The 27542-nt window shown below is 41.3% G+C and overlaps 1 protein-coding gene and 1 non-coding gene across 7 annotated transcripts; both read left to right on the top strand.

Moving 5' to 3' along the window:
- The first annotated feature begins 495 nt into the window (after nt 1-495).
- On the top strand, nt 496-25965 carry Nap1l1 (nucleosome assembly protein 1 like 1). Of its 6 annotated transcripts, XM_075954780.1 has the most exons (16): nt 496-623; nt 8040-8076; nt 12079-12164; nt 13141-13243; nt 18051-18192; nt 18396-18476; nt 19247-19375; nt 20103-20174; nt 20755-20894; nt 21230-21375; nt 21471-21490; nt 22103-22225; nt 22642-22671; nt 23178-23228; nt 23862-23931; nt 24574-24697. In XM_075954780.1, exons 2-15 carry the CDS (start codon nt 8060-8062, stop codon nt 23895-23897), a joined length of 1176 nt encoding a protein of 391 aa, XP_075810895.1. In that variant the 5' UTR covers nt 496-623; nt 8040-8059; the 3' UTR covers nt 23898-23931; nt 24574-24697. The 6 variants fall into 6 exon arrangements, 4 of the variants coding, with proteins under 4 accessions (XP_075810895.1, XP_075810894.1, XP_075810898.1 ...); XR_012908662.1 differs by having other exon boundaries at nt 22904-23228; nt 23862-24697; XM_075954779.1 differs by having other exon boundaries at nt 23862-25965.
- Nucleotides 8282-8423, top strand: LOC142839074 (small nucleolar RNA SNORA48). Its single transcript, XR_012908681.1, has one exon. It is a non-coding gene; the product is annotated as a small nucleolar RNA SNORA48 (small nucleolar RNA).
- Nucleotides 25966-27542: the final 1577 nt, after the last annotated feature.

Below are 27542 nucleotides of genomic sequence, written 5' to 3'. Positions count from 1 at the left end.
TTAGAAGCAAAACCTGCAGAAGGTGACGCTGCGGTGTTCACGAGGCAAGAGCTGTGGTTCTTAGCCAGGGTGGGAAACCGATTTCAGCGGAGAGGAGTGGGGGAAGACTTGCAGGAATTAGGCCTGGGTGCGGATGGGAATCTGAGCCGGGATGTAGCAAGCCGGCGACTAGGCTGTTGTCCCTAACCCAGCGGGCAAGGAGAACCAGGGTCGTCGCAGTGAGTTTGGGATCTCCATCCCACCGCGGAGGGGAGGGGAGAGGAGCCGGCAGGGTGCGCGGCGAGCAGAGGACCCACTCTGGCGGGAAGCCTAGGGCTCCCGGGGAGAAGAAAGAAGAAGGACGGCTCTGTTACTAGGCAACAGGGCCCGGGCCCGCCTCCCGCGCCCGTTGCTAGGCGACGCCGAGGCCAGGGGGCGGGGGGAGGAGGGCGGTGGAGCGGCCCTACGTGCTGACGCTAATTGTATATGAGCGCGAGCGGCGGGCTCTCGGGTCTCTTTTAGCGCCATCAGCTCGCGGCGCCGCCTCCCGCTCCTCCCGCCGCCGCCGTCGCCGCCGCCGCCGCCCTGAGTCACTGCCTGCGCAGCTCCGGCCGCCCGGCTCCGCGTCCGAGCCTCCTGGAACGGTAACGGCTGGGGCCGGGAGGGTCGGGGATCGGGACCTGCGGGGTATGTGTGTGTGTGTGTGTGTATGTCGGGGTGTCGGAGGCCGCGGGCAGTGCTCCGGAGGGGCCGTGCGGCCTGGGGGACCCCGGCGAGCGCCGCCGGCTGCGGGGCGCGCGGGACAGCGAGGCCGAGGGAGGAGCAGCAGCAGCAGGAGGCCACGCCGCTGAGCGCACGGGTCTCCCGGGCCGCCGCTGCCTCGGTGTCCCCCCCCACCCCAATTCCCCCCAACCCCAATCCCCCCCAGAAGAGCAGGGCGAGCAGGCCGCGGGGGTGGGGTGGGGGTGGATGGAAAAGAACGGTGGCCGCGAGTTCCGCCCGCGGGGAGGGAGGGATGGGGCTGCGCAGGCCGAGGCCTTTGCGCTCGGGAGCCGGGCACGTGGGAGACGCGCTGCGGCCGGCGGGAGACCCCCGCTCTCCCCCGCCATGCCCGGGCCCACCCGACTTCCCCCCCCAAGAGTTGTAGGCAAAGAGGGTCGCGACGAGGACCAGCCCTGAGGTTGCACACGCTTCCCCGGAGGAGAATGTGCAAACGCATGGGAGGATGGCGCCGGGGTCGGGGCGGGTGGGGGTGGGGGGTAAGAAGCCTGCTCGGCCAGGGTTGTTAAGGGGTTAACACGTGCAAAAGCATTTAGCTTAGCTGTTTTTAACGAGAGCGTTTTGTGTCTCACAGGTACAGTTAGAAGTTCGCTGGGTACCTTGGCCTGGGGGTCTTATTTATGTGGGGAGAACTTGATCTTAAGTCTCCTTAGAACTCAATGGTCCTTAGCTGAAAAGAAGGAGGCTGGTTTGTTGGGGGGGGGGCGCAGTCTAATAGAACAACAACGTAGTTTTCCTCTCCGGGATGATGAAGTGGATGGAGGATGAGATGGAGCAGGGCATTAATATATACCGAGTGAGCTCAGTGCGCCACATTGCTGTGAAGATCTCAGGAGTGGCAATGAAGGGAGGAGACAGGTCCTGCCGGGAGGGCTAGACTTCCAGAATCAATGGGTGAACCAGGCACAGCCTGCCCTCAAGGGCTCCTATTTCATACCATCTCCTGTTTCTAAAATTCCAAGAAGACAACGTTTTAAGGACTCAAAATACTAACCTGGTTTCAGGAGAACCAACACAAGAGTTTGTTATTTTTGAAAACAGTTGCCAGCAAAACATCTCTAAGCACTAATATCCAGAGAAATTTTCGTTGTGTTAGGGGAAACCTAACTGCAGGTAAACGGGGTTTTCGGTGATCTTGGGGAATTCTTGTGTCTCAAGCTTGTTTACAGTTGAAATACACATTCCAGGTTTAAACTATACACCTACTTTAATTCCAAATCTGGATTTGGAGGATTTAATTTAGCATTAGTAGGGACTTAGACATCTGTCATAAAATCTTAACCAATAGGTGTTCTTTTCAAGTCAGCATTTAGATTATTAAATAGTTAAAGACTCAACATATCAGCGAGAAAAGTTTGTCAGCGCCCCCCCCCCCCAACAGGGTTTCCCTGTAGCTGTGGGGCCTGTCCTGGAACTAGCTCTTGTAGACCAGGCTGGCCTCGAACTCAGAGATCTGCCTGCTTCTGCCTCCTGAGTGCTGGGATTAAAGGCCTGTGCCACCACCGCCAGGCAGTTTTGTCAGTTTTATCTGTTGCAAAATACCTGGGGTTTTTTGTTTTTAGTCTTGGGTCCTATAATTGACAGTGTTTTATACTGAGTGTGGCACCTGATCTGGCCTTTCTTGAGATAAAAAATTTTTTGGCAGAGCCAATGTGACTAGAATTTTATGGCTTATTTCATTATTTGCTGCCTCGGGGAGCTAAAAGAAATTTCTTGTTTTGCGCACTGAGGTGGTGGAAATGGCTGCTTCATGCCTGTTTAGTTCTTCATCAATCATGGACCACTGGACCATGCTACCTACTGGGTTTGTAGGCAGTAACTACTACACCAGGCAGATGTGGTGAGCCTGGCCTTTCATCGGGTGTTCGAGGCCGGCCTGGTCTACAGAGTGAGTTCCAGGACAGGCTCCAAAGCTACACAGAAACCCTGCCAAAAAGAAGTAACAGCTGTACCTTGGAATAGCCTTTTATCTCTAAAAATGTATCTGGACTATTTTTTTTTTGTAAAGCTTTTCACATTTTTGTTTATATTCTTTTTACACTAGAAATGAGCTGTGATTTCCCTAGAATAGAGTACTACAGGGGCTGGCAGGCTGGCTTGGGTTAAGAGCGCTGGTTGCTCTTCCAGAGGACCTGGTTCTAATTCCCAGCACCCACATTGCAGCTGAAAACTGTCTATAACTCTGGTCCCAGGGGATCCAACAGGTACATGCATGGTGTGCAGACACGTGCAGGCAGAACACCCACTCACATAGGAGTAAAGGTTAGAAAACTGTAAGGATTCCAGGGGGAACAAACAGTCAAGGCACAATGATACTGAGGCTTGGTTTGTTTTTAAAGCCTCTTCCTACATGTCTGCTGTGTAGATGAAGCTGCCCGAGAACTAAGATCTGCCTGCCTCTGCCAGTGGAACGCAGAGACTAAAGGCACGGCATTGTTTAAATTCCATCCGCGTCGTTCATTCGTTTGTTTATTTAATGCTGTCAGGTAGCATTAACTTTCTTTTGAAACTAACCTGTACGACTTAGGTGGTAGTGCTGACATTTTTAACAAGAACAGGTCTAGTGTGGTAAAAAGCTTATCTAGAGTTCCTTAGTTTTGCAACGATAACTTTGTCTTTTAAATCGTGTTTTGCTCAAGTGTACATCTGTGCCTGGTAGCTGTAAAGGGTGTCAGATCCTAGCCTGAGTGGACACTGAGAGTGGACTCTTGGTCTCTCAGGGAACATAAGTGCTCTTAAGAGCCATGCCTCGAGCCCCTTTATGTTGGTGGGGTTTTTATTGTTGTTTTTCCAGACAGGGTTTCTCTGCATAGCCCTGGCTGTCCTAGAACTCACTCTGTAGACCAGGCTGGTCTTGAACACATCCTCCCGCCTCTGCCTCCTGAGTGCTAGATTAAGGGCTATACATTGAGTTATAAAGGATGTTGTCAGACTGGAAGTTCTGGACACCAGTGTGGAATTCACAAGCACTGCTCTGGATTTTTCTGTGGCAGAAAGCTATAGTGTAGTCAGGTGATTTTGTTCCAACATGGAATTTGCTTGCATGTAATTAAATAGTGGCTGCTTAGAAGCCTTTGCATATATAAGCTGTGCGTGTAGATAAATTGTTACTGGTAAGTGAGGGCTTTTGTCAGACGCCTGTCCCTTCCACATCTGCTGTTGGGTTCGAGGATACTCTACCATGGGAAGCTTTTGTACTTACAGAAGGTAATGTTCTTTGGTCGTCCATTTAGTTTGGGAGTTTAATATATGGCCTGGCCAGTTTTGATTTCACCGAAATGAAAAAGCGTTTAAACTGTGAGGTTCAGCTGGAGCCACCTTGGTGCTGTGTCCTGAACTGGTGAGAGGACTCCAGAAGAGCCACTTCTGACCTTCTTGGGGTGTGTGTGTGGGGGGGGAGAACTGGGTTTCCTGGAGTCTTATTAAACCATCTCCATTTTAAAGTGACTGCTTCATCATCAGTTGTTATTTTCTAAAGAGGAAATGTCTGCTGATGAATATCATGGGAATTTTTCCAGAAAACGATTGACCAGAAGATAAGTTGGTGTCCAGCTGATATATCCAAGACCATAAGATGATCAGCGTGTGTAGACAGGGCTTTTGTTTTGCCTCACCTCTTTCTGGAAATTTTTACTCCTTTCAGTTCAGATTAATAATTGACTTAAGGGAAGTTAGAAACTCCCCACTGAGATGGTCTGTGCAGTATTGGGTTACACATTGAACTTTCTCTGATAACGGTCCTGACGTTTCTTCCTTTTGTGGTAGTATACTTTGGTTAGGGGGTTGTATTTTGTTTTACTGCTCTAATGATGTGGGAAATATTTTAGCTGGATATGGGACATACGCCTGTAGCTCCCCACTGGGGTATCACTCCAGCAGTTTGAGCATATTCTGAGGATGTAGTGAGTGGTAAGCATGTGGAAACAGACAGCTGTAAGTATTGGGTACATAGACAGCTCTTCCCCTAGACTGCCTGCCTGCAGTCACTCCCTTCTAGTGAAGGGTGTATGTAATAGAATAGTCTAGTGAGGTTGCTTATGGTCTAAACCCATTAGTTAATACTCTCAAGTGCTGGGATCAAACATGTATTGCACCACCTGTGGCAATATTTTGTCTTTCTATTGCTATATCAGCATGTTTCATTGAGTTTTTATCTTCGGCAGAAAAGTTGGATTTATAGGGCTTTTTTTAATTTGTGGATTGGGGTCTTTGATCACTTCAGGAATGTTTTAGTTGTTTCTTAACATTAAATCCTATATACTTGTAGACTTTGTATTCAGTCTCAGATCTTGTTATATCTTATTTTCTTTCTTTTCTGCCATGCTTGCAGTATAGCTCTCTTTAACTTAGTTCATTTCTCAGTTGAACCTATTACTGTTAAGCCAACCTATTTAGCTTGATGTCAAATTTTAGTTATTTGTTATCTTCAATAGGTGGTTGTCTCTTGTAGAAGTTTTCCTTCCTTCCGCTCCCTTCTCCCTTTTCCCTTCCATTATGGGGAGGAAGTCATGGTGGGTGTCAGGGGCTTGAATCGACTGGTTAGAGAGATGAAGGTTAGCACTCCTTCACTTAGCCCATAGGATGCTCCTATCTGCATTTAGGAAGGTTTTTTCACTGTAGTTCATGTCATAATTGTCAAGCATGCTGAGAGGCTTGGCCTTAGGTGCTTCTAGATCCTGCCCAGTTAACAGTGTCAGCTGTCACAGTATCCCTTGCAGAGTATGCTGTTAAGTGGCATATCCTAACCTATTAGCTTGCAGAAGCATTGACCCCCATGCTAACTGTGAATGACTAACAGCTGCAATGTTGGCTAGATGCAGTATTTAGTTAACCCAGCAAGTTCTGTGGTGTTACTCACTGACGTTGGTGCATATTGTAAAACAAAATAGTACAGAATGAAAAATGGTGTCAGCTTGGTTCATGCTTACTATCCTTTTGTTCTGAGTCTGAGGTAAGATTGCCAACAGTTGGAGTCTCCTGGGTTATACAGTTCTAGGCCAGCCTAGGCTACAGAGTAAAACCCTGTCTTAAGGAAAAACTCCTTTGTCCTTACTATCTTGTTATGTGGAACTATTATTGTTTCTTATGCTTTTGTACAAAGGTCTTAGGGAGCTGGAAGTGTAGCTTAGTGTAGTGTGCAGTTAATTCCCGTGGCCAAATTACTTTCTAGGAAAAGTAACTTAACCCATATTTAAGAACATGTGTTCACCCCGGTTTCCCTGTCTCGAAAGAAATCTTTAGTGATTTAATAGGCAGAACATATAATCCCAGTTGCTTTCATTAGAGATTAAGAATCAATGTTCTTCACAATTTTAAATTAGTATTCGTAATGCTTACTAAACATTTTATAAACACTGCTGCTAGAGACAATTAATTTCAGTACACACTGCATAAAGCAAATGGGAAGGGATGGAGAGAGGAGAACCAGGACTCATTGCTCAGTGATGAGGGCCAATGTGCTGATTCCTACAGCACCCGTGACCCCCTGTGACTGAGACACCAACACCCATGTACTCCCGTTATACTCTGTCCAATGGGATGTGTGTTGCTAAGTTCTTGCCATACAGTGTGAGCAGCAATGACAGCGCTGTCTGGGCTGCAGTCTGAAGACATTCCCAGCGCCCTCTTCGTGTTCTCACTGTCCCTGCTGATGCTGTGTGGATTTTTGGTGGCTGAGTCTTCAACAGGGCAGGGAAGCCAATTCCCAGAAGTTTGGAAGGCTTCTGAGTGGTCCCGCAGAGCTAGGCTGCCCTGCGCATCTGAGCCACCTTAGTGATGGTCACAGGACTGAGAACTAAACTGTGCTCTTTAAGCTGCAGTGGTGTTGGGTTTTGTTACTGCTCTTTCCTCATCCAAACCCTGATTCAGTGGACATCTTTAGAAGCGTCTAGACCCCAAGGGGATGCCATAAGAGATAGGTTTTTGGCAATCTTAGCTCAGGCTGTCGTCTACCACTCAATAATATTCCTGCATTAGCTTCCAAAGTACTTACTTGGGCTGTTCAGTTTTTATAAAATAGTTGAAAGATGCAGGAACTATTAGATTTTCAAAGCCTTCTGGACTCATAAAAGGATAGTAGTTAGGCAAAAAAAATTTTTTTTTGTTTTGTTTTTGGGGAGGGTTTGAAATAGGGTTTCTCTGTAGCTTTGGAGCCTGTTTTGGAACTAGCTCTTGTAGACCAGGCTGGCCTTGAATCCAAAGAGATCCCCCTGCCTCTGCCTCCCGAGTGCTGGGATTAGAGTGCCGCCACCACCACACAGCTAAGCAACATTTTTGAAATGAATTAGAGTTAAAAAATATTTGATGGCTTACTGGGTAAAGCTGTAAGTTCTAATATACGCATGCCACGGGACACACACAATAATAAATAAATGTCATTTTAAAATAAAAGGGATCAAAACACAAAGTCCCAACACTAGGGAATCAGGCAGATATACCTGTTCTGAAGCTAGCCTGATTGACATGGTGAGTTCCAGGCCATCCAGGGTTATATGATGAAAACCTGTCTTTTTTTTTTTTGATGATCCATATTCGGTTTATACAGATTTTCAACATACATTGGCTGTTTTCAGTAAATGATTACCATAACACACTTTCACACACATACATTACCCTTCAAGAAATCAGCCCTTTACAGTCTTTTTTTTTAAGGTGGTGTATTTGCACACCTTTAATCCCAGCACTCAGGTGGCAGAGGCAGGTGAATCTCTAAGTTAGAGGACAGCCAGGGCTGTAACACAGAGAAACACCCTGTCTTCTGAAAACAACAAAAAATGATTCTGAGGGGCTAAGTAAAAATTGACCATTGTCATTAGAAGTTTTTGCGTAAAGACAACTAATATTTAGAAGAGGACTCTTGGCCTGTACACTTAATGGTTAGGGTTAGAATTCTAAGAATGCTTTTTATTCAGGATTTTGAAGGGGCTGCCTCCAGTGTGATGTTGGAATTCAGAAGCCACAGTTCGTTGTAACAGGTGTGCATTCTTTGTCTGTGAAATTGCAACACCTCGCCTCTGAGTATTGTTGTCTTCTCCATAAATGGGGGTGCCGTTCAAGACAGGATTTCTCTGTAACAGTCCTGACTGTCTATGGAGCAGAGATCTGCCTTCCTCTGCCTCCCTGAGTGCTGGGATTAAAGGCACCATTTTTTTTTTAACGCATGCTATTTTAAAGGGAATACACAATTACTAGATTATGTTTTATTGATTTATAATCTTCCACTTCAAGTTTTTCTTTGCTTTAAATCATATTTATAATACTGATTCTTTTTTTTTTCTTAGATATTTGGAGTTCTTACAAGATGGCAGACATTGACAAGTAAGTGGCAGATGTTTCTTTGTATTGTGGCATAGTTAGTGTCCGTCAAATTGTGTACTGTGAAAATGTGTTCCTGACATCCTTTGGTACCTGATTGTGTACTGTGAAAATGTGTTCCTGACATCCTTTGGTACCTGATCTGTGGGAAGTTGGGTAGAATATCTAATCTAAAATACTTTATATGTAATCACTCATTCAGTAAGCCAGTCCCTGGCAATGGGCAAAGAGACACCTTGGTGGTGGTGTTGTCTTATATCAGCCAGGGACAGAGCAGATGGAGTCCTTTGTTCATCCTAGCTTGATGCCTGTCTTGGTGGCCAAAGCTGTTTCATGCCTAGGGCACATAAGTACCGGCACATGCCTTTAATCCCAGCATTTGGGAGGCCAAAACAGGCAGATATTTGTGAGTTGGAGGCCAGCCTGGTCTGCAGGGTGTGTTCTAGAACAAATGACAGTAAACTGTTTGTCAGTGTTTGGTCCTAAAAAAGTGCTGTGCCCTGGATGGGGTGGTACACACCAGCCCTTGGGAGGCAGTCAGGCCTGTGAGTTCAAGGACAGCCTGGTCTACAACCCAAAGAAGGAAGTGCTGAGCAATGGTGGTAGATCATCCTGTATGCATTTCCCAGCCTTTTCCTATTAACACTGTGTAAGCACATGTAGAATTGGAACAGCAACAGCATCCACACAAGTCACAGTGAGAAGGTTGCTTGGACTCTTCCCCGCTGAGCCCTTCAATTGCGTGCTCCACCTTCTTACCCCGACTCTAAGGACTCTTCAGTTTGGTTTTCATTCATTTCTTTGCTATTTTTGAATGTTACGGTTGGTTTGGGATGTGGGTGGGACTGTACTCGGAATTGAATTTAGGGTTTCATACCTGCCACCGAGCTGTCCTCTCAAGCTGACTGTTGAATTGTAAGAACTGAATAGGAAGCACTGACTTAGCTTTGTAAAGCGGTGTTGCTTTAGTGGCTTAACTTTTGAGGCTTGGCAAGGTTTGTTGTGGCAGCTAGAAACACAGGTGTAAGCAGGTTTCCATTAGTGTGGGGGCATGTCTTGTTAGGTTATGGTCAGGGAGGATGGGATAGGCTGCTCTGTCGTGTTTAATTTGACAGTAGTCTCCCAGCTCCTCACAATAGTTGACTACAGCGCTGGTGATTAAGATTGCTGTGGTTTTAGATAATGAGGGCATGGAGTAGGGGCAGGGACTGAAACTTTACCAGAAGGTAAACAAATACAAATTTATGTCTATTTCCCATGTCTTTGTACATGCTTGCTGTCTTTAGAAGAGGGCAAGGAAGGAGATTACTTTGACATGTCGCATGACTGTTGGCCTGTATATGGTTTAGAATTCTAGGGAATGCTTTTTACTCGGGATTTTGAAGGGGCTGCCTCCAGTGTGATATTGAAATTCAGAAGCCACACTTCTTTGATCACATATGCATTGCATTTGTTTTTGTTAAATTTCACAGGGTCCTGGAGCTAGCTCTTGTAGACCAGGTTGCCCTCAAACTCACAGATCCACCTGCCTCTGCCTCCTGAGTGCTGGGATTAAAGGCATGTGCTACCACTGCCCAGCTTGATAAATTTCTTTAGTTTGGCTTTGGTTTTGAAGATATTTAGTTTTGTCTAATTTTTATTACTTGATACAGCCATTCAGTAGTGGGCCCTTTCAGTTGCCCTGTCCAGTGGTTCTCGTTCTGTCGAGGGCACGTTTTGACTTTGTTCTCTTGCCTCTTCTCTCTCTGCAGCTCTTGTTAGATGTCTGTCTTAGAGTGTCTTCAACTTATCTTCAGTTCTTCATCTTTGCCTCTTTGCTCTTTCTGGACAGATACGGAAACTATATTTCTGTTCGTATCCTCAAATCTTGCTTTACTTCTCTCTTGGTCTTTGTTCACTGTCTTTCTCTGGATGTTGCTTTCCTATTTAGTCTTGTCCACTCCTTTCTCCTCTTGGTTTTGATTAATTTGTAATCTTTTTTTCTAATGGGTTAGTGCTTGATCATCTGCTTGTTAAAATTGGTGTTGAGGGATCTGGGATTTAACAATATTTGGCTAGAAAGCACACGGGTCTGTTGTGGGACTCTGCTGTAGGGTCATTGCTATGACTTCTTGGTGAGTAGTGTCTGGGAGTTGATTGGGTTCCACTTTGTCATCAAGGAGGCAGCTAGGGAGGTTTTCAGCGTCTGTTTTATAAGCAGTCATATTAGGCACTCAATAATGTTACCAATACTGTTAGCTTGTATTCTTGAAGACTGTCCTAACATTTCTTACTTAGATTTTAATAAATTTGATTGTCATTTCTTTTTTTCTGGCTTCAAAATTTGGTTCCCCTTTTTTTGATAGTTAGTCTTAACCCTTTAAATACTTTCATCCTTTTTTTTTTTGTTTTTGAGTTGGTGATTTTGAAAGAGTTAAACTTGGATGTCATTAATCTGCAGTCTTAGCAGCCATCATTTTTTAAACAATTAAAACTGCAGATTGATTATAACAGCTTGATTCCCCTTCCCCTCCATTTAATTCTGTGTGGCTGTTAGTCCTGGGAAGGTGAGAGAAGGGGTCCTCAAAAGGAAGAGCTAGGAGTGTCTTTAATTACTTTGAGCCTTAAAACTGCTTGCAGTATCCTTGCTGTTTTATTACTATATCTATGTCCTAATACAAATTTGTAGTATTTATAGAAACAGAAGTAGGCTGGATTTGGCCATATGATAAGGTTTGTGAAATGTCTTTTAAAGACTTGGAGTAAATATTTGAGCATAAATAAGAGCGGCGCCTGCCTGTTACCTAACAGCAGCCCCTGGCTGTGCGTGCACAGAAGATCCTAAGGAGTTGGCCCTGGAACTAGCCCTAAGGTCATAGGGTCAGAGATTCTACTTGAGTTCAGTACTCTGGTTTGTAGGCTGCCCTGTTACATATGGCAAAACAAAACAAAAATATAAAGGAAAGTTGTCCTTAACCCCACCCTCTTTATTGCTAAACGGAATCTCATGTCCACAAAGTAGGGTTTTCCAAGACAGTGAGAAAGATGTCTTTCTTCTAATGAAACTGTCCTGGCTAAAATTTAAGCAAGGAGTTAGCTCAAAGGTCTAAACATTACTTCTCCATCTTTGCTGTGATGTAAAATATTCATAAGCAGAGATTTTCCCCCCAAGATGGGGTTTCTCTCTGTAGTCCTGTCCGGAAACTCACTCTGTAGACCAGGCTGGTCTTGAACTCACAGAAATCTGCCTGCCTCTACTTCCTAAGTGCTGGGATTAAAGGTGTGACCACCACTACCTGGCTTGTTTTTGAGATAGGATTATCTGTCACCATGCCATCCTGACTATGACAGTGAAATCTTAGAAACCAAATCATTTTTGAAGCTTTAAGAAAGAATCATCGGAGGTAATCTGAGCTTGATCAACCTCTGGGGTCCAGGGCAGCTAGAGAAGTACACAGGGAAACTGTCCAAAACAAAAAACAAACTGCACCACCAACAAGTAAACACAACCTTAAAAGTCCCTGCCATAGATTGGGCATGTTGGTGTAGGCCTGTAATCCTAGCACTCTGGAAGGTAGAGGCAGAAACATCAAGTTCAGAGCCTTCAGCTGTTTAGGAAGTTAGGCGCCGGCATAGGCTACATGAAACAGCAAATAAAATGTCATTGCCAAAGCCTGCCCAGTTATTTAGTTATAAAACGGACTTGGTCTTGGTAATTTGCTATCCTAACTGATATGCAGGCATTGGATACAAGCTTGAGAGCATGCTTCCTGAGGGTGCAGACCTACCAGACTGCATTTTTTTTTTTGAAGCTTGAAGCTGGCTTATTTTAGCTAGATGGTTTTAAGTGGATGTGTGAAGGACTTCAGTTAGTACTACGTATTAGAGTTAAAAAACAGAATCACTTTTGAATTTTTGTCCTTTGAAAGAACAAAGATTTTTTTTTAATTGGAAAATGAAGTATCTCTGTAATTTTGTTTTGTAATTCATACGTTTAAACTATGGTGTGATGCTATGACATTGTAGCAAAGAACAGTCTGAACTTGATCAAGATTTGGATGACGTTGAAGAAGTAGAAGAAGAAGAAACGGGTGAAGAAACAAAAATCAAAGGTATTCTTTTAAATTACTTCAGGAGCCAGCAGTTGCTGGCATGTGTGCTCTTGAGGAGAATAAAATAGAAACTGTCTCTTCCCCCCTTTTTTGGGCCCCCTCCCTGTCCATTGTCCCTTATCTCCCGATCCATTCCTTGAGTGTAATAACTGTATGTGTTCCTGTGTAAGGAAGGAAGCAGTAAGCAAGGAAGATAAGTGAATGTAATAACATTTCACCTATTGCTGGAGTTAGAGCACCTAACTCTGTCACACCAGAAGGGTCGGAAGTGGGAGTAACTTGGCAGTGCTTCTAAAACTATGTTTGCTATTCAATTAAGGTAGAAAGTGTTGTGTCTGTCTTTTAAAATGTACCCTAGTAAACCCCAAAAATCCACATATAAATGTATGTGGATTCAGTGAGAGTTTACCTAGCAGATAAATAATGAAAATACTGAGTTCCAGTGTTTTTTTCAGTTGCTGTAATTGATGCTGCTAAATGTCTGTTACTATAGTTGTGTATCATCTAGTTACTGAATTACTTTTAAAAGCAAATTGGTCTGCAAGAATACAATTGAAAATGATTTTGTTATAGTCTCTAAATGTACATAAAGTAAAAGCCCATTTTTATTACGCATCAGACATAAACATCCAGATAACACCTTCAGTTTTCTCTAGCCTAAAGTGCACTTGGAGTTTTCTGGTAAGTGGGACTTGTAGAGACTTGAGTAGGCATTGGCACAAAGCATCGAGCTTCCCTGTGTGAACTGTGAAATGACAGGAAAGAGGATTTTGTTTATTGTGCTTGTGATGATGGTCTAGAGAAATCCTGGGCTTTTTCTCTGAGTGCTGGGTTGTCCTTAGCTTACTGTACACATCTACTCCTCATACCAACATTTTATGGGCCTCTTAGGAAGACTTCATGATTGGGTGTTCCGTGAAAACTGCAGAAACGGTTTTACAAATCCTTCTTTCAATGCTCCCTTTCTTTTTAAAAGCGCGTCAGCTGACTGTTCAGATGATGCAAAATCCTCAGATTCTTGCAGCCCTTCAGGAAAGACTGGATGGTCTGGTAGACACACCAACAGGATACATTGAAAGGTACAAATTCTTTTTTCCCCTACTCCTAATTTATCTTTTCTATAAAAAGAACATTGAAGCTTACCTGTGTGATCATGGAACACTAATGTCCCTTAGTATCTAGTATAAGGTTTTCCCGAGTAAGAATGATTAGATTGGGTCTTGACTTGGTTCAAATCTGTAGGAAGTAAACATCTTAGCCATTTCTATGATTTGTTTAGAAGTTTGTTAGGAATGTACAGAATTAGAAATGCAGGTTTTTAAAATACAGATTACTTCACGTGCTCCCTAACTCAGCTTTAGGATTTGAAGGTCTCCTATCCTGGCTTAGTGGAAATGTTCCGTGGTTCTGTGTGTCTGCCCTGAGGTTGCCTGCTTTGCTTTTGGACTTTTGTCCAAAAAGATTGTACTGGATGGGACCCATCATTCTTTATCGCCTCTTAGGGACTCTTAATAAATCCTTTGGACTGTTAATTGGTGATAGTTTCTACTTAGAGAGCAAACATTCTTTAGGGCTTGTAGCAAGATTTCTAGAGGTGCTAGGATTTCTTTCCAGAGATGTTTAGTAAGAAGGTGGTTTTATCTGCCATGTCTCTGCCATCCAGTTTTTTGTGGATTATTTTCTTTTCAACCAGTTTAGAAGGTGTGCTCTTGTTGTACTGTCTAGTAAACTTGGAGCTGCTTTTCAGAAAATGTGCAAGACTTGTCCCCTCTGTCCATTTCTTACTGAGGTTACTGTCTTTTCATATTTTCAGAAATTCTTAATGTATCATACCTTCTTAAATTACTGTAAATAATCTTAACCTTTGACATCCTTCGGTAAACAGAAATTTCTATATTAGCAAAATGGATAGTGTTTTGTTTTTCCTTTTGTGCTCATGACATGTGGGCTTTAATTGCTTAGGGAATCTTCTGAGCAGCTTCTTTCTTGTGCCTGGTTGGATCTCTCACGTTTAGGTCTTCAGTTTCCTTCAGAGTCCAGCTGTGTGCTTGCTGCAGGTAAAATCATTCCTTCTTGTCTTTCAGTAAGTTCTTATTAAACTATTAGCTAGGAACTTTGATTTATACATGTACCATCTGTTAACACAGGAAGTTCTTTTAAATAATTGAATTTGTCTGTTTTTGTCTTTGACACATTTAGTAGCTGTAGCTTCATAGTGTTAACAACACCTGAGACAGGGGCTTTGGGGGCTTCGGGAACCCCAGCTCTAGGCAGTCTTCTCGTTGATCAAGACAGGATTCTTTATTCCTTGACAGATGCTTCCTTCCACACGGTCCTAAGTGTAAATGGAATCAGGGTCACCTACCAGCAGCTCTCCCACGGTTGACAAGGCTCTCAGTTTTAACTCAGAAAGTCAGAGTGGCGTTCATATCACAGATGGACAGGGCAGTGTATCTTTATCATCCATATGTTTGTATTGATAGTTACATGCTATCTTTCAGTTTTGTGATTTTCTTAGAATATTGGTTATATTCATTTCTGTATATTTTGCTTGTGGTAAACCTATTGTGAATAGTACTCTTTTATATTGTATTCCTGCTTATATGAAGAAATGCTGGTTTTTAAATGATAGTGTATTCAGTAATACTGCTAAAATCATTTGTAGCCCCCCATTCGAAGTCAAACTAGCCTCATCACCAAGGAATAAACATAATTAATATGTTAACGTCACTTGTGAGATAAGCTTATGTATATACTTACTCCAATGGGTTGCTTATAGTTATAAGCCAAGATTTGCTTAACAATGGGCAGGAATGTTTTTATTTTTCTTTGTCTTCCTGCCAGAACTTCTTTAGAAAGTAACAAAAAACCTTGTACTTTTTAATCTGGAGTTTAATGCTTTGGGGAGATTGAGGCTACTTTTTAAGTGATTGTTTCTGAGTGTGTTGCTGCTGTGTTTATGTGAAATTGTGTGCAGACTCTGGAGGTTAGAAGGTCTTGGATGCCTCTTTAGCCACCATAAAAATGCTGGGAACATAACCTTGGGCCTCTCCAAGATCAGTAAGTGCTCAAAACGCCTGAGAGATTTCTAGCCTTTAGTCCATCTCTCCCCATACACTTAAGAGGGGAGGTGGCTGTTCTGGAACTTGGTAGACCAGGCTGACCTAGAATTCAGACATTCCGCCTGCCTCAAGTACTGATAATAAAAGACTGATACTGTCATGCCCATTTTAAAGTCTTATTTGGTCTGTCCCAAGTTTTCTTTAGTGTAATTTTGGTTTACTGTTTTCTGAACATGTATATATGTATGTATGTAGTTTAGGATTTAAAATCCTAGAGCACCCAGGTTCAGTTCCGAACAACAAATGGTGGGTCACAACCATCTGTAACTCCAGTTCCAGTTATCTGACTCCAGATATTCAGGCAAAACACACATAAAAATAAAATAAAATCTTCAGTTAACTTGCTAAAGTTTCTTAGAGCCTTTATTGTTTTTGTTTTTTAGTTTTTTGAGACTGAGCTTCTCTGTAGCACTGGTTGTCCTGGAGCTTGTTTGTAGAGCAGGCTAAGGGAGCTTGTTTGTAGAGCAGGCTAGACTTGAACTCAGATTCGCCTGCCTCTGCACCCGAGTGCCTGGCCCTTAATTTTAATTTGGATTTCTTTTGCATATTTCTGTGACTGCTCTCTTAGATGTCTCTGGCCATAGTGTGTACTTGCTTTGCTTTGCCTCTGATTTAATCTGTCCTTCATAGCCTTGGCATTCTTTTTTCTTAAGATTTGTTTTTTATGTGCATATGTGGTTGCCCAGGGAGGCTAGAAAAGGACACTAGATCCTCTGGAACTGGATTTACCAGTGGTTGTGAGCAGTCCAACATGGGTGCTGTGTAAGAGCAGTAAGCACTCTTAATCACTGAGCCATCTCTTCGCCTCCCCTCTTATTTTTGTAAATTTCAATGGGGAGCAGTAAGGTAGAAACCTGACTACCTGAATTTAATCCCTGGCACCCACTCAGAGTGGGAGGAGAGAACTCTCCAGTGTTGTCATTGACCTGTGCATAGCCCCCAACTGGAGGGAAGAAGACATCCTGACCACAAAAATGTTCAACGTAACTGAATTGCTTAAGCTTTCTGCTTCTTTATAGTAGTTGTTTACTTGGTCTGGAGGTTCCTAGGAAGGATATGTTCCCACTGTAGACTGAATTTAATTCACTTATGGCTGTGTGTGCCTGTGCACTTTTGTCTTTGTACTTAGTAGTTTTCTTTGCCCATACTTTTTCCATTGAAACATATACTCTAGCTTTCTTATATTAATTATGTCTTTCTGTCTGGTACCATAAGTTAATTTTTTTTTTTTTAAGTTCAGCCTTTTGAGACATGAACCCAATTTGACTACTCTGGTCTCAGGTTTCCTATGTAGCTTCTTGATATGTCTGTCTTTAACCTCTCTGCAAGTGTATGCCATGTGTGTGGTTCTAAGGGAAGCCAGAAGAGGGTGTCATATCCTGAGGAAAGTGATATTTACTGTGTTTAGCTAACTGGGGCTGTCTTTCTTTCTACCTGTTACTTCTGGCTCAGACAGCTGTATCTTACTGTATAGCTTGTAGAATATTCTAAAGATGCGTATTGCTTATAAATATTTTTTTCAAGACAATAGTTTAATTTACTACCATGTTTTATATAGTATGACTTGAATTTTTCGCTTTAAATAATATGGTTTGCCTCTTGCAAAAGCTTAATGTACCCAACACATTTATCTTGACCAGTAGCTCATAGCATTGTGAAGACAGTTTTTCAAACTACAAGGCTTTTTCTCTCAGAAACTGTGTTTAGTTTTGAAGACAGGTATAAATTTGATTCCTTTTCCTTTGTGACTTAATTTTTTTTTCCTTTGGAATTTTGTCTTTAATATTATTGAATAGGAAGAGGCAGTGGTTGTCCAGGGGAGGAACTGATTAAGGATTTCTTACAAAATGGTTTCCCCTGACTTGTCATCTTCTCTTGAGGCTGCAGTTTGTGTACTAACGAGGGACAGCAAATAGTCTTGCTTAGTGTTGACTGTGGAGGTGTGTGCCTGCCTTCCGGAGTTTTGTGACCTGCTCTAAAATTTCTAGGGTTAATTTTGCAGTGAGGAAAAAGGCCAGCAGCTTATGCTACTGCATTGCTCTGAGGAGGTGTGACAGTGCATGGGGTTGGTGCTCCACCTTGCGCTGCAGGGTGTCAGGCTTCTGTAGAATTATTTGTAAGAAATAGAGAGCTGATCTAATTGAATGTGTTAATTCTTTGATTTTGCTATTCTAAATGGTTAGGTGAGAATTATTTTAAAATTTTGGAAAGACAATAAATGTGGATTCAGGTTATTTCTTAATCAGATTTTCTAAAATTAGGTATGTCTTGCTTAAGTGTGAACTTTTTATGAATTTAATAATATATAATTCAAAAAAGAGCACCAACCAGGTGTGTACTTGGAAGGTAGAAGTGGCGTGATGATGAGGGCAACGGGCATCCTTGAGACCTTCGTACCCTCCAAGAACAAGAAATCGCATTGTGTATTGTATTATATCAGTTGTGTCAGGTATGAACGGGCGTATTCATCATGATATGTTCTTAATGTCATTTCAAGTTCCAATTTAAATACAGAAAGTGTTAGAAAATACCCATTTCTCCAAAGTACACTCCTTTCCCCAGTTAATACAGATGAGGTAGCGCCTGCACACAAATCAAATTAAGCTCGGCTGGTCGCTCGACTCGTTATACATTGTCAATCTATCACCGAGATTCTGTTCATACTGAACTTTATTATAAAAAACTTATGTTTCAGTTTTCATGTGAATAAAATGTGAGTTGTGTTTTTCTGTGATTCTTATGTATCTGGTTTCTAAACTTCCAGCTTGCCTAAAGTAGTCAAGAGACGAGTGAACGCTCTCAAGAATCTTCAGGTTAAATGTGCACAGATAGAAGCCAAGTTCTATGAGGAAGTTCATGATCTCGAAAGGAAGTATGCTGTTCTCTATCAGCCTTTATTCGATAAGGTAATGAATTAACGCTATTTAACTCAGGAAAACATACTTGTGAATGGTTGATACTTAGTGAATGGTATGGGTAGTGAAACCCTTAAACTATTAAGCTTTGTGCTATTTACTGGTTATATCTATGAGGCATTAGTTAGAAACCAGTAGTTTTAAGCTGGGGTGCTAATGTGTTTATACAAGCTCTTTATTTTATTTTACTTTAGCGATTTGAGATCATTAATGCAATTTATGAGCCTACAGAAGAAGAATGTGAGTGGAAAGCGGATGAGGAGGAAGAGGTTTCGGTGAGTGCCAACGGGCTCTTCCTGTCTCCTACGACAAAGACTTCTCAGAAGTGCATTTGTTTTTCATTTTTTCTTAAGTTTTTATTGCTTTTCAAGACAGGGCTTCTCTGTATGTAGCTTCAGGACCTGTCCTGGAACTAGGTTTTGTAGGCCAGGCTGGCCACAAACTCAGAGATCCACCTGACTCTGCCTCCCAAGTGCTGGGATTAAAAGCATCACCACCTAGTTCAGAAGTGCGTTTATCAATGCTGTGTGGCGTTATAAATGATTTTGTAGGTTCTGGCTCTCATTGGTGTTCTCACACCCAGGGATTGCCTTTTTCTTTTGTGTGTGGATAGTGCAGATGAGCCGCTCTTCGTTCAGTCTGGCATTGTCTTATACTATTGAGCTTTTTGTGTGGTTTCCTTTGAATTTTATGATGACGGGCAAGGAGCCAGACAGCTTTCAATCGCCCTGCCCGCAGTGAATAATGGCAGCTGTGTCGGATCTGTGCTGTGTTACGTGGCCTTCTACTTTTAAGAGAGTCTGATCAGTACATGATTCTGATTCAGAGTGCCAGGCTGAACATAGCGTCTCCTGCGGTATCCCTGCAGCCCTGATCTGCCTGGTGGTTCTTGATTTCTGTGGAAATGAGGTTTGGATGAGGACAGTACTTGCACAGCTAAACCAGAACAGTGAAGGTTGAAAGTTACCCTTAGTGAAATAGGGGTCATAAAAGCCTATCCAAAGACCCAGTGTAATCATTTAGTTGTTTGCTGTCCTTTTTCAAGGAGGAACTGAAAGAAAAGGTCAAGATTGAAGATGAGAAAAAGGATGAAGAAAAAGAAGACCCTAAAGGGATTCCAGAATTTTGGTTGACAGTTTTTAAGAATGTTGATTTGCTCAGTGATATGGTTCAGGTAATTTAATTCACAAAACAACCTGTTTACCTAAAAAAAAGTCTGACATTCAAATATTTGTGGTTGCTAATTTCTTCACTTTACTTATAGTTTTATAGAAAGAATTTGACTTTGATCAAAGTATTTGGTCAAATTTAGTAATAAAATAGTATCTTTGGTGTGATTGACACTGTCAGTTGGTTCCTTCTCATAGTTTATAGTACCTTCTTGGTTTCCTGTGCTTTGGTATCTCAAGGCAGGGTGGTGAGAAAACTTGGGTATTTCATTTGTATTGCCCTGAAATATTTTCAGTTTGAAACTTGCTAATCCAGGGGATATTTGCGCCTTAGAATATAAAGCTGTTTAACTCATTTGCAAATATCTTATTCCCAGAAAAGCAGAGATGTTAGCCTTCGCTGGGAAACTGCCGCACTTCTTGAGCCCTTGGCCTGGGTTGTGGTGATTACTGGGCGGTGACAGTAGCAGAAAGGAATGGACTTAATGAGTGTGTATTGCATTCCTGCTTTACCAGTGTGGAAAAGACGGGGAAGGGCATCAGATCTAATCGGAAAACGTTTGGTTAAAGAAGGCCTTTCGTAGGCTTTTTGAATTTTTTAGATGGGTCAGTTAGTATGAGGTAGCTTCAGTTCCCTAAACCATAACATTCCGGTGGAGAAAGCTTTATGCTTCATAGTTGCTATACAAAACCTCACTGTAGTTAGATAATAATGTTTATTTGAATTTGTAGGAGCATGATGAGCCTATTCTGAAGCACTTGAAAGATATTAAAGTGAAGTTCTCGGATGCTGGCCAACCCATGGTAAGACAGCTTAAATATATAGTTTGGAGTGTTTACAGGCAGGTTTAAACCTTCAAGAGTTAGGGGTGGAAGTGAGGGATTGCAGCAGACATTGGGTACTCTCTATATTAAATACATTCGCTTGGTGATGGGATTCTGTATGGATACTCAGTGATCCTAGATCAGAGTGGATAAAATAGAACAATAACAGTGTGTTCAGTGTGCCTGGAATGCCTTCAGGTAGATGGTGCCAAGGGCCTCCCTGAGGAGGACTGAGCTGTAAATGAAGAGTAAAGTCTTCGTGTGGTGTTGAAGTCCACCTTCATATTCAAAATTAGTGTCTCTGGAGAGATGGAAAGAGGGGCACTTGGTCATTTATTTAGATTTACCTAACATAAATTCAATTTGAAACCATATTTGTCTTGTGCCTCATTTACTTTTAGCTTTCACGTAATTAGGAGTTCCCTTATATTCCTGTTAGGATTGTTTCAGTGGGAGGACAGCATTGCGTGCTTATCAAATCACTGGTCAGGCTGGGTGTTAATTAATGCATTGAAATTTACGGTTTAAGAATTTAACTCACTTTTGTTTTCTTTTAAAGAGTTTCATCTTAGAATTTCACTTTGAACCCAATGAATATTTCACAAATGAAGTGTTAACAAAGACTTACAGGATGAGGTCAGAACCGGATGATTCTGATCCCTTTTCTTTTGATGGACCAGAAATTATGGGCTGTACAGGGTGAGTTAATTGTGCTACTGTGTTTTTCGTTTAATTGTAGGCAGAGCTTACAGTATGACATCCCTTGTGTATCCTGCTAGATTCTGCATTGCCGGACATTGCGGTCTCTGCTGTTTTCCTCTGGGTCTGGCTCTAGCATGTGTATTTTTGGGAAAGAATGTTATTCACTTTCTTTTACATCATATGTTATTGCTATTGTAAATCTTTAATGTTTTGTTTGGAAAGTTCCCATTATTTAAGTTTAATTATCCTCTAAAAATTTACATATACTCTTCTAAAATCTAGCAGTCAAGTGTAGTAAAATACCATGAATCCTATATATTTTGTTTCCTAAGGTGCCAGATAGATTGGAAAAAAGGAAAGAATGTTACTTTGAAAACCATTAAAAAGAAGCAGAAACACAAGGGTCGTGGGACAGTTCGTACTGTGACTAAAACAGTATCCAATGACTCTTTCTTTAATTTTTTTACCCCTCCTGAAGGTAAGTGGTGTGTTAGCTTTGGTTGTGTATGTCGGTGCTTATTGTAAATATTGGTGTATTTTTTCACATTTGGATTTCTTTTCTTGATTTTGCAGTTCCTGAGAGTGGAGATCTGGTGAGTTGAGTGTTTATTCAATTTAGCATACGTGAAATCAAAAAGCTAGACATTAATTTTTTTGTTGTTAAGACAGGCTTTCTGTGGCACTGGGTGACCCAGAACTCAAATTATTTAGACCAGGCTGACTTGAACTCCCAAAGAGTCACCTGCCTCTGCTTCCTGGGTCCTGGGATTAAAGGCTGCGCCACCACCCCTGCTGAAGATTCAATACTGTTTTATGTGCGGTATTTCGGGAACATGTGTGCGTTCCACTTGTATGCACGATGCCTGCAGTAGCCAGAAGAGGGTATAGAATCTGCTTGAGCTGGAATCTTAACTAGGTGTGGGTGGCCTGCAGGTGTTGACCACAGAATCCAGTGCTATTAACCGCTGAACCTTACCTGCTGAGCCATCTTGTCAGCCCTATTTCCAGTCTTTCCAAAGGGGATGTCACAAAGTTGCATTTTTGTTCTTTAAACAAGAAGCCATATAATAAATAAATAGATCCATTTTTTATTTAGTATAATTTTTTTTTTGTATATGCTGGCCTGCTAACATGTAAGTGACCACTTGACCTAAGTGACAGGAGAGCAAAGTTAACTTGCATGTGACAATTATTTTTCTTCATAGGATGATGATTCGGAGGCTATACTGGCTGCAGACTTTGAAATTGGTCACTTCTTACGGGAGCGGATAATCCCGAGATCAGTGCTGTACTTTACTGGGGAGGCTATTGAGGACGATGACGACGATGTGAGTATGCTTGAGTCCTGCCGAGGGGCACAGCTTTGACGGTTAGATTGTTTAGGAAGTAGGACAGATGAATTCATAGTTAAGCAAATGCTTTGGATGGCTTTTCTCAGTTTAGAAGTGTCTAGGATATCTGGATTCATTATTTTCAGTTTTACTTTTTTTTTTGTTAGAAAAATTATTGAGTTAATGCAACTTGGTTACCAATGGGTATATTTGATGTCATGAAACAACAGAGCTCTTTGAGTGTTCATAGTTGTATAGAGGATAAAGAAATAAGGAAATGCCACAGCCTGTAGCTAGCACAAAGGTGGGGAATTTTTCTGCAGTTTTTGGCTTTTCTTTTTTAACTCACTACATTTGCTGTTGATGGGTGCTGCTGATGCAATACTCACTCACACTTTGTCCTCTCTTTTCAGTATGATGAAGAAGGTGAAGAAGCTGATGAGGTAATGTTTACCAAATGAACAAATAATGCACTGTAGAACACATTGAGGAGAAAATTATTGAATGATTAATGTATTCCTTTGCCATAATCATTGTGTGATTTGGGATAATTTTGGAAAATATGATTTTAGAATTCTACAGCCAAACAATGTATGTATAAGGTTTCAATAAATAAATTGCAAAACTCAGCAACATTTTTTTTTTTTTATTTCAAATAATTTTGTTCTGCTGCAGGGTTATCAGCTCTTTGAAGAAGTCAAAAGCTGCAGTAAACTTTTCCAACGTTGGCTGCAGTAAATCTTTTCAATAAAAGCTGTCTGGATGTCTCAAGTTGTGTTGGGAAATTTTTCATGTTAGACGCTTTCAAATTAAATTGTATTATCAACAAACTCTAATCATGAGAATCTGTTGACCCATAGAGTAACTTGTACTAAAATTTCTGTACGTTATGAGTCAATATTTCCTAATATGTACCTACTTCATGGATGCATTTTGAACTTTAATATAGGAAGGGGAAGAAGAAGGAGATGAGGAAAATGACCCTGACTATGACCCAAAGGTGAGCAAAGCCCGTGCTTCTTTTCAGTGTAACTTAGACTGAAGTTAGTAGACGAGACTCCTACATGCTCCGTATTTGGGACTTGGCTCTTTCTAAGAATTAAAACTTTATTGCTCAGATTGCTTTCCTCTCAAAGGAAAATTATAATTAGTGTTTAATTGGCTAGCTAAAGGAGATCTGGATGCAGGAGTGCTTTGAACTCAAGCAGTGCTGTGTGCTGGATTCTTCCAACTACTGTTACTGTTATTTAGTCCCTAAAAGCTGCTTCTCTTCAGAGATTGATTGATTTCATTCATCAACCATATGCTGTGAAGTAGCAGGAAGGAAGGTACTTTTTAATAAGCAAGTAAAACAATACTTGGATAGGTATGAGTTAGTCTAGTAATAGCTAAATATAAACAGGTTATCTTTGAGAATAAAGACTTAGTTAGATGTCCAACAGGGTGATTATTTTGAAGATTATCTCAGATAAAGCTTTATTGTATATATAAGTGACTTGCTAACATTCAGTAGTTTGTTACTAACCCACATCACTTGTTTTCGCCCTCATTTTTATAACACTGATAAAGTAACTATTGTTGAACAATTCCGAGTAGGCAGAAGCTAGATTGACGTATTGTTTTCCTTTAACAGAAGGATCAGAACCCTGCAGAGTGCAAGCAGCAGTGAAGCAGAAGGCCTGGCCTTGAGGACGGCCTGCCCTGTAATAGCCTAAGCTCGACTCAGTTACTCACAGCCTTATGGTTTTGTATTTTCTTGGTAGAATCAGTAAGTTTTTAAAGGAAAGGAAATTGATATTTTAAAGACCAATTTGTTCTGCCTAGACTCCTTACTATAGTTCTGTCAGATATGTTGAATGCATATAAATCCTCTCTATTGCATGTTCATTTATTGCTGCAGCTTGGTTCTTCTGGAATATTTTCATCATGTAGCTATTGTAATACAATTATGAAAATCAACTGTTGAACTCATTTGGTTTAGCTGCTGCCTTCCTAAAGAACCAAAGTTGGTTTCAGCTGGTAGAAGAACAAGTTGAAGTCTGCCTGCATCCACTAATGCTTCTGTAGTGTTGCTAGGGGATGCGGTGATTGACATGTTGGAGAAAGGAAAATTGTGGTTAAGAATTTCCAGTAAGATCAAACCTAATAGCTGAGGTTATTAAGGGAGTTTTATATTTTAGATGCTGTAACAGAAGTCGATTCATGGCTATTAGTTAAGCAAGCTGAACAAATGCTAGGCATTGGTTTTTCTTGTTTTGTTTTGTTTTGTTTCCAGAACTTAATCTGATAGTATTTAAATGTACTTTGAAAACCTCCATTAATGAAATATCTTTTCTTTGCGGTAGGGACTACCTTCTGCTTTCCTGGAAAGGATGGACTTACATCATTTGAACCTATTTTGAATTTTTCTCTTGTTTGTTTGCCTAATTTTGTTTTTATAGCGTAAAATAAAAATGTCACACAGTTTGAGCTGTCTGTCGCAGGATCATGTCTCAGTTTGTGCTGATTGAGGCTTGCAGAGGGTTAGCTTGAGTTCAGGGATGCCTAGTTTTCCATGCTGACCAACTTCGGAGGAAGGAGTACATACACATGTGCTTTGAAAACTAACAAGTGTTGTACCATACTTTTTTTAAACAAAGGTTAAATTCTATTTGTTAGAACTAAGTATCTTTGTGACTGTTTATTTGAATACTCAGTGCTCAAGGATGGGTAGTGTGCCACTTAGCCATGCTTCTGTTTACTGTGGAGAATTGAGAATGGGTGGTACTATTGATTTAACTACCTCACAGATATGTTAAGGCATATTGGGGTAATTCTCACATCTTCTCAATCTTACTAAATGCCCAAAAGAATCAGGCCTCTGTACCACAGTGTGATGGTCAGCATTCTAGTCACACCGAGCTTGAATTGTTAAACTGGAGAATTTGTATCTCCTACTCTGGGAATGGATGAAATAGTACATGACTTCAAGATATTCAAGGTTTCCTGTCTTTTTATTTAGTGCCCCCCCCTTTGAGTGTTGCAAGTGACCACGTGTAATAAATCCCAAAGTGGTAATGAGGCCATTGCAGGGGGTGATGACATTAAACTTGTAGATGCTAAGAGCCACGTTTAAAATACCTCAGGCTAATTACTGTTCATTTTGGGGAAAGGGGCTTTGCCTCCCAGGGTGTGGTAATTGGGTTGTGCTTGGAGGACAGTCTTTCATGTCATTCCTGCTGTTAATCAAATTGACGTCGTTTTTTTTCCCTTTTGTGGAGAGCTGATATTCTTTTTGTGAAATTTCAGTATTAAGGTCTTAGGATGTGAACACATTCTATAACTAACCTCTTCCTGAGATTTTTAACTACTGGAAATCCTTAACCAATTACATTATTTCCTTTATTTTGAAAATGACTTGGTTGCTATCTATTAGATTGTTTGTGCTATTTTCTGTAATCATAGTTCATCTAAACACAGCTTATTTTCTTGAACATTAAAGTTTGTAATCTAAAGATAGAATCCCGTTTTCGGTGAACTTAAAGAGCTAGCGCAGTCTTCCCTTCCTTACTTAGGAAGTAGCTGTTGCCAAAGTGAACAGGTAGCTGCTTCTTGTTGTATGATCGGAATGTGCTTTGGACATGGGGGTCAGTGTTCATTATGACATTTTGTCAGTCCCCAAATGGTTCTCTTCCATTCTAGAAGTCTGAAATATGTAATTTGAAATCCTTAATAAAATTGGATCTAATTTTATAAAATACTGGTGATACTTGAAGTTTTTACAACTACACATAATTTCTTTGAAGATTGGAGAGCAGCTATTCTGTGCTTAAACCACTATGACCTGTTAAAATAAAATTGATTTTCAGAGAATCTTAGCCACGTTGAGTTTGTGATGTGAAGAACAGAAAGATTCCATGGTGCAATTCTGATTTTACATTCTCAGTGCTATTCTATTCATGTGATGTCAAGAAGTTCTTTTCCCTAAGACATGATGTAAGCCCTGTACAGCTCTATAAACACAAACTTTGAGGAAGTAGCTGGAAGGCTGATGATCTTTGAGGTCCGGTAATGGACAGAGTAGACTCACCGCTGGTGGGTGTCCACTGCAGTTCCCCGCCAGTGTCTGACGGCTCCTCACAGCGGTGCTGATGCTGCTCTGTCTTTGCTAGTGGTGAGTGGGCAACAGAAGAATGGGGTCTGCCTCTTCCATAAGAGAAGACATTAACTTTGGCAGATCTTTTTGTGTGTAGGTATGATGGAGTTGGGTTAGGAGTTAGGGTTAGCTGCATCTGAGAGTCTTTATATTACTATTTGTAAGGCTAAATTTGTGGGGTTAGCTGAGTTACAAACTGAAAGCCGTATCTTGCTTGCAGAAATAAATGAGTGTTGTGATTTCAGGTTTGGCTTAAGATTATAGTTCATTTTTAATGGTTAGTGTATTAAGATTTAGTCTTTAATTTTGACTTTAAATTAAATTAAATGGCATTTTATTTTTGATTTGCAGAATATATAATTTAGAAGAAGCATATATAGGGACTTTGAGAAACATGCTACACAGTTTTTAAATATTCCTATATAAACTCGGTGTTTATAGTTACCAGTGTTTGGTAACTTTTAAACCACTGCACTACTAAAAGTAAATGTATCTGGCAGTGGCAAAGTATTAACAGTATTATCTGCTGTTTGTATATACTGGTTTACAATTCTAGACATTAAATTGTAACCTGGGTTTAAAGAAAAAAAACAAGTTCTTGGACTGCTTAAGGTTTATTACACGTTTTTAGAGAAGTGGAAATGGTCTAGGAATTCCCATTTAAAGATGATTCCATCAGTCCCCTGAAAGCTTACATCCTTAGTAGTCTGCTTCTTGTTGACATCCTACTGTAGTTTCAGGGTTTGCAGCTTCCTTCAAGAAGTAGGTAGGTTAGCCAAATCCCAGCACTCGGGAGGCAGAAGTAGGCGGATCTCTGTGAGTTTGAGGCCAACCTGGTCTACAAGAGCTAGTTCCAGGACAGGCTCCAAAACCACAGAGAAACCCTGTCTCGAAAAACAAACAAAAAGAAGTAGGTAGGTTCTTTGATATCAAAAGAAATTGGACACAATAACATAAAAACTGGTGACAGGAAGTGAGACTTGCATGAAGTAAAGCTCATGGTTAGGCAGTGCTTTCAAACTGAAGAACTCGGAACAACTGATCGGGGACAGTGACACCCAGCAGGCTTATTTAATGCCTGTGGTTCAGCAAAATAGTTTCTGCTAGGGTAAAAACTTGTGGCTGGTGGGTGGCTGTGATTTTGAAGGTGAGCAGGAAGTGGATGACATTTGGCTAGCG

Source organism: Microtus pennsylvanicus, chromosome 20 (assembly GCF_037038515.1).
Source record: "Microtus pennsylvanicus isolate mMicPen1 chromosome 20, mMicPen1.hap1, whole genome shotgun sequence".
In the NCBI taxonomy this organism is placed as follows: Eukaryota; Metazoa; Chordata; class Mammalia; order Rodentia; family Cricetidae; genus Microtus; species Microtus pennsylvanicus.
This window is presented reverse-complemented; position numbering and strand designations above follow the sequence as displayed.